The following is a 7,445-nucleotide window of genomic DNA, read 5'->3' as shown; positions in this document are numbered from 1 at the left end:
TTTCCCTGGTTGCATGAACAGACTTGCAAGTGCCAAATTAAAGGTTGCTTTGCATGGGTACTTGGATTATGACCACCACTGCTGTGCATTTTATGCCTACTAAAATAGCATCTACAAACTGTTCCATAGATAAGCTCAAACACTTCCATACTATGAAGCTGAAATTTAAAATTGTTGAAGAAGAAACTCAGTTTTGTCCAAGTTAGTGAGGAAAATTTACTTGCATTTCTTATTTAAAAAATATCTAGGTAGGTGCTGAACCCCTACAATGTTTTGACAAATTTCAGCTCCATGTATGCTAACTCAAAAGCTGTTTGGCATGTATGAGAAGAGCCACATAGTGCACTGACAAGTACACACACGCTTAAATTAAGACTAAAATATGCCCAATCAAGTAGAATAAAGTTTGCCTTCACTGGATAAAAGATTTTGGTAAGATTATACAATAGCATATAAAAGTTTCATAACTAATTCTTATGGTACTGTACATTATATGTGAAGCACATTGGTATTCAGATGGAAAGGCTTACATCACCACTGAAACAAACAAGCGGCTCCACCTAGAAGCAAGCAAGTTTCCATTATGAACATATGGGACATAATACAAGCGTGCCATTGATATTAAAGTCTTTAATAGGATACCTGTGATTCATAACATTGTCACATTTACGACTCTCATCACATTAATAAGATTTCAGTTTTCATGCAGATAGTTCTACTGCTATCCAGAGCGAGTTATGCACAAAAGGCTGAAGAGACCACTTCTCCACAACTCAAGGAAGTCAAACACCTCCCTGCAGGCTTGTTTTGAGTTGTTTATTGAGGTTTAAAGAAGTTATCCACATTTCTATAAATATAGACATTACTGAGTAAGTGACTTTCAATGTCACTAGTGCAGGTACATATAACCAACATACAAAAGCTCCACTGGAAGCTACTTCAGTTCTTTCAAAGGACTAGGGCATCATAAAAAGAACAGCTGTCTCTTTCAATTATTGAAGACACTAAAGTGCATTTTTGGTTACTTTCTGGACAAACAGCTGCCAGCTATAAAGTTTAATTTTACACAGATATCTATAAGTTACAATGATTAAACATTCAGATTTGTAGCTGTTATCCTCCTAATGCATGGCAGTAGGAAAGAGAATGCATTAAACTTTGCTGGTTGATTAAGATTGATCTTGCATTGTTCCTTTTAATTTGACGCTTCTAACAAAATTTAAAAAGACAACCTACCATTCTGAAAAGTTTTACAGCACCACTAAAGTTAGTCTTAAAATCCAGGCTCTACTTTAGCCCTTTCAACTGCTAATCAGATATCTAAAATGTCCAAAGTTCTGTACCAGTAAGAAAAACTATTCTCCCTTTCCTGTCAGACGCTATCCCGCCCAGTTAACACTGTTTGCACACTTTGTAAACAAGAACAGCTTAAAGCATAATTAGAGCAGAACACAGGCCCATCTTTAACTTGTTTTCCCATAACATCAAGTGTTTCAAGTGTATAAAGCTTTGCTACGTTCCTAACTGAGTACTGCAAGAATCATAATTAAAAACGGGTATAATGAGAATGACCTAGCAGTACAATTTCATTAAGACTAGACATTCTTGGAGATTTAAAAAATAAAATAAAAAGTGCTCTGCCACTTTTTGTTCTTTTTACTTCAGTTTTATTGCCAAGAATCCTGAACTGGTAAAAGCCACTGGAGTGCTTAGTTGCTCCATTTATCTCCCTTACTACAACCACTAATTTTCTTTTCTGTTTTTTTTTCTTCTCCAATAAGTTGGAGTATATCACATTAAGTTCTTTTATGAGGAGCAAGCAAGATTTCTTGAATAATTTTCCTAATTATGACATAGGAGTATGCTCTACACCTGATTAGCACTGAATAACAATGCATGGCTATTTCTAAGCAAACCTACACACCAAAACATGCCACATGTTGGGAAAACTGATCCATGCTCCTGCGTATTGTGTACACTTAAGTTCACTTAAGAAGTCTTTCTTTTATCAGAGTCCACAGAACTGAAGTTTCAAGTAAAAAAAAAAGTATTTGTACTAAGTGGTTAGACTTTAAAAAAAAATAGTGTCAATTAAAAACATTGTAGCCAATTCTCCTATGGGGAGGGAGGGGAGCCAAACAAGTTAAAAAAAACCCAGGCTACATACACGTTGAAATTAAAGTTTTTAAAGCTGCATATGTTCACCTAAACACTCCACTTATGAGCATTAAAAAAATCCCAAGCAAATACTGAATACCTTTAATGCAAATTGCTTGCAAAAAAGGCACCTTTCAAATATATGAATACAATACTAAGTAGAAAATCCTTCCTTTATTTGGCTATCTAGACATCCACGTCACATATACCCACCCATCTGTTTCCTGATCATTTTATGCTATCTGTGAAGAAATGCAGTGCCAGAAAACTTGGATATTTTCTTTTTCTTTTTTTATAAAAACAAACAAAAAAAAAAAAAAGGTTCCTGGTCTGCACAACCTGGTAGGAGGTGCAGTTGCGTAAGTCATGGTTCAATGTAACTGAGCTTAACAGCATCCCAGCAGCAGCAGCAGCAGTCGGCCAGGCACGGGAGGCTGTTTCACATCAAATTCAGACCACGAGCTCCTGTAAGCGAGCGGCGGGAGGAGGGGGGCTCATCTCTTCTTTTTCTGCTGCCGCAACATTTTCCTCCGCTTGATGATCATATCGTGCAGCTTCTCTAGTCCCTCCTTGAGTCCGTCGCCAATGATGGCACAGGTGGGCTGCAAGTGCCAGGGCGTGGAGGAGCCGAGCTCGCCCAGCGCCAGCATCTTCTCCATTTCGGAGAGAGGCAGCGAGTTCCTCAGGTCCTGCTTGTTGGCCACCACGAGCACGGGCACCCCTTGGTTCTCCGAGATCCGAGTGATCTTGTGCAGCTCGGTCTTGGCCTCCTCCATGCGCTCCACGTCCACCGAGTCCACCACGAAGACGATGCCATCGGTGCAGCGCGTGTAGGACTTCCACAACGGCCGCAGTTTCTCCTGCCCGCCCACGTCCCAGAAGTGGAAGGTGACGGCGCGCGAGGAGCCGCCCAGCGTCACCTTGATCTTCTCCGTGTTGAAGCCCTTGGTGGGCACCGTGTTGACGAACTCGTTGAACTGCAGGCGGTAGAGCACGGTGGTCTTGCCGGCCGCGTCCAGCCCCAGGATCACGATGTGGAAGCACTGGAAGGCAGGCAGGCTGGACAGGAGTGGCGCCTGCTCCGACAGCCCATTCCCCATCGCCGGCGGCGCCGGGACCGCGGCCGGGGCAGGCAGGCGCGGGCTCCCCCGCTCGCCCCGTGCCCGGGCCCTGCACGCAGGACGAGGAGGCGCCGCCGGCCCAGCCAGGTGCGCGGACGCTGACGTCAGCTTCTGACCCGCACAGCCCCACGGATACCGCTACCACTGCCGCGCCTCTGCCGGGGCTCAGACCTAGCCCCGCTCGCCTGCGCCCGCCTCCCCGGCTCGCGTCTCATTGGTCGCCTCTCACTCCGCCCGCTGCTCCGATTGGCCTACGCTCCGCCGCTCACCGCCGGCACCTCCCCTCCACTTCCACCTGGGCGGGGGGAGGTGGTGCCAGCCCCGCCCCCTCCGCTGCGGGGCTCAAGCACGTGCCCCGCCCCTGAGCGCTTCCCGCGCCGCTCATTGGCCCCAGCCGCCGCTGCTCAGCGGGGCGTTCCGCCCATACCTGGCCGGAGATGCGGCTCGGCTCGGGACTGACAGGGGCTAGCGGGCTGGCGGCTGGGGAGCGGGCTCCTCATTGGCCCCGCCGCGCACCCGTCTCCTAGCAACGCGCTTCAAATGAGGCCGGCGGGCCCAGGCTCCCTCCCCCCGCGCGCCGTTGCCGAGCACGTGACACCGCCCCCCCCGGGTCTGCTTCCCCCAATGCAAGACAAGGGACTTTTTGCTGAGGAAGGGGTAGACTTGGGTTTAAGTAAAAACAGTAAGTGTGTTTCATAGTTGGTAGGGTCGGAAGGGACCTAAGCAGATCAGCATACCCGACCGCCTGCCAGCTGCAGCACTGCAGAAAAGGACTTGGGGGTTACAGTGGGTAGTAAGTTGGATATGAGCCAGTAGTGCGTGTTTGTTTCAAAGAAAGCTAACGGCACGCTGGGCTGCATTAAGAGTGTTGCCAACAGATCAAGGGAAGTTATTATTCCCCTCTTCAGCAGTGGTGAGGCCAAATCTTGAGTACTGTGTCCAGTTTTAAGGTCCCCTGCTACAGAAAGGATGTGGACAAATTGGATAGTTCAGTAGTGGGCAATGAAAATGGCTCAGGGGCTGGGGAACATGATTTATGAGGGGAGGGTGGACTTATTTAGTCTATAGAAGAGAAGACCCAGGTGGGGGTGGGATTAAATAGCAGCCTTCAACTACCTTGAAGGGTGGTTCCAAAGAGGATTGAGCTAGACCAGGGACTGGCTCCATTTTCCAGCAGCCCTTGCCTGTGTTTTTGTGGCCAGTTTCCACGAAGACCCCAGCAGTGACAGTGCAGGGCCGGGGTTTCCACAGAGACAGGCCTGAGCAGCACTGCCACAGCACATGGCTGAGCAGGAAGCTGCTCGAGCTGGGATCTTGCAGTACAGTTCCCGCACAGCTGCATGCCCTGTCCACACTGCTGGGGCCAGTCTCTGTAGAGATCCTGGCCCCATGTTGCTGGGGTCTCCATGGAAACTGGCTGCAGCGATGCAGGCAGGAGCTGCTGGGAAATGGAATCCAGCTGCCAGCCGGATCCATCTTTTTCCCCACCTCTGAGCTAGACTGTTTTCAGTAGTGGCAGAATACAACAAGGAGCAATGGTCTCAACTTGCAGCAATGGAAGCTTAGGTTGGATTTTAGAAAAAGCTTTCTCACGAGGAGGGTAGTAAAGCACTGGAACGGCTTACCTAGAGAAGTGGTGGAATCTCCATTCTTGGAGGTTTTTAAGGCCCAGCTAGACAAAGCCTTGGTTGGGATGATCTAGGTGGGGACGGTCCTGCTTTGAGCAGGAGGATGGACTAGATGACCTCCTGAGGTCCTTTCCAACCCTCATTTTCTATGATTCTATAGCTACTTGTTAAGCAACACTGCATGTAGCAGGGCCATTGATAATTTGGCTCTTCCTGCGTGTTGACATAGCCACCTATAAACTTGCCAAGGGGGACCAGCAGGCAATGGGAGAGTCCCTGTTCCTCCGAGCACTACTGGGAGTAACAAGGAATAACAGCCATAAGCTGACTGAGAGTAGATTCAGACTAGACATCAGGAAGCACTACTTCACAGTCAGGGCGGCTAGGATCTGGAACCAACTTCCAAGGGAAGTGGTGCTCGCCCCTACCCTGGGGGTCTTCAAAAGGGGGCTAGACAATCACTTAGCCGGGGTAATTTGACCCCAGCATCCTTTCCTGCCCATGGCAGGGGGCTGGACTTGTTTATTTGTTGGCCCATTGTGTACCGAGAGGGAGGACTGGAAGTCAAGAGCCAGATCAAAATAATAAAAAAGGTTTATGAACCTGGAACAGCACATCCATTGGGTTTGAGGTGCCAAATTGCTAAATTATCACTTAAAATAACTACCACAAAGGGCCTAATTCATAGAAGCATAGAAAAGTTAGGGTTGGAAGAGACCTCAGGAGGTCACAGCTAGTCTAACTCCCTGCTCAAAGCAGCACCATCCCCAACTAGATCATCCCAGCCAAGGCTTTGTCTAGCCAGGTCTTAAAAACCTCCAAGGATGGAGATCCCACAACCTCTCTGGGTAACGTTTTCCAGTGCTTTACTACCCTCCTAGTGAAAGTTTTTCCTTATATCTAACTTAAACTTCCCTTGCTCCAACTTGAGACCCTTGCTCCTTGTTCTGTCATCTGCCACCACTGAGAACAGTCCAGCTCCATCCTCTTTGGAACCACCTTCAGGTAGTTGAAGGCTGCTATTAAACCCCCTCCCAGTGTTCTCTTCTGCAGACTAAATAAGTCTGGTTCTTTCAGCCTCTCCTTAGAAATCATGTGCCTCAGGCCCCTAATGATTTTCATTGCCCTCCACTGGATTCTCCAGTTTATCCATGTTCTTTCTGTTGTGCGGGGCCCTAAAGTAGACAGTATTCAGGACGTGTCTACCCAAAAGTAGACACAGTACTCATCAGTGCCGAATAGAGGGGAAGAATCACTTCCCTCGATCTGCTGGCAGTGCTCTTACTAATGCAGCCCAGTATATCGTTAGGCTTCTTTGCAACAGGGGCACATATTCAGCTTGTTGTCTACTAACCCCCAGGTCCTTTTCTGCACAGCTCTGGCTTAGCCAGCCAGTCCCCAGCCTGTACCGGCACATGGGATTATTCCATCCTAAATGCAGGACATTGCACTTGTCCTTACTGAAGATTTCTTTTGGTTCAATCTTCCAATATGTCTAGTTCTCTCTGATTCCTAGCCCTACCCTACTACTCCCCACAACTTGGTGTCATCTGCACACTTGCTGAGGGTACACTCCATTCCATTTTCCCAGTCACTGATGAGGATATTGAAGAGGACAGGCTGCAGGACCTACCCCTGAGGCACTCTACTTGCTACTGGCCTCCAAATAGACATTGAGCCATTGACCCTTTAAGCCCAACAATATAGCCAGTTTTCTGTCCACCTAACAGTTTTATTCATTCAACCAACCCGTACTTTTTTAGCTTACTTGTGAGAATGTTGTGGAAGATGGTATCAAAAGCCTTGCTAAAGTCAAGGTATGTCATGTCTACTGCTCTCCTCACATCCATAGAGCCAATCATCTCATCATAGAAGACAATCACGTTGATCAGGCATGACTTGCCCTTGCTGAATCCATTAATCTGCTTGTAATCATTTTGTTATATATTAATCATAACATTTTGCACCTACAAATTACTTATCATTCAGAGAATTCCAAAGTATATTAAAAAGGGTGAAAGGAACTGCTCTACATTTCAAAGACTTTTCTGGCATGGTTCTTTTAGCAAAGCCCCCTGGTGGTGGAACAGCTTATGGTAGTAAAAGAAGTTCTCTTGCTTGTGTAGCTAAATCACTCCCTTCTGTGTCCACTAATGCTGAAAATGGTACTGTCAAAAGGACTCATTTATCAATAAAAGTTGTACCAACATGAGAGATGCACACATAGCTATGTAAATTAGAAGTGTATTTTTTCCACACTCCTAAGCACCAGAGCTAAGACAGTAAAGTTCTGTAGTATTGTCCTGGCTGTACATATGTGGCTTCCACTACTGATCTACACATCCAAGGAGAGTGGAAAGAGGCTCACAAAGAAAAGGAACTGGGTGGACTGACTCAACAGCGTGAGCAGCAGAAAACTAAAGATCACCTGTAAGTTACAGGACAAAGAAAATTCCTAGCTGAGGAACAAGGGGAAAGAATAAAGAGAGGGAAGTGGTAAGGAATAGGGAATATGGGGGGGGGGGGGGGGGAAGAAAAG

The 7,445-nt window shown here is 47.0% G+C and overlaps 1 protein-coding gene across 1 annotated transcript; it reads right to left on the bottom strand.

Moving 5' to 3' along the window:
• Nucleotides 1-802: 802 nt before the first annotated feature.
• On the bottom strand, nucleotides 803-3,403 carry ARL4A (ADP ribosylation factor like GTPase 4A). The gene has a single exon (XM_019508498.1). The coding sequence runs from the start codon at nucleotides 3,255-3,257 to the stop codon at nucleotides 2,652-2,654; it is 606 nt and encodes a 201-aa protein (XP_019364043.1). The 5' UTR covers nucleotides 3,258-3,403; the 3' UTR covers nucleotides 803-2,651.
• Nucleotides 3,404-7,445: the final 4,042 nt, after the last annotated feature.

Source organism: Gavialis gangeticus, unplaced genomic scaffold (assembly GCF_001723915.1).
Source record: "Gavialis gangeticus isolate Ggan-Ray unplaced genomic scaffold, GavGan_comp1, whole genome shotgun sequence".
In the NCBI taxonomy this organism is placed as follows: Eukaryota; Metazoa; Chordata; order Crocodylia; family Gavialidae; genus Gavialis; species Gavialis gangeticus.
Note: the sequence above shows the minus strand (reverse complement) of the source record. Positions and strands in the feature narration are given on the sequence as shown.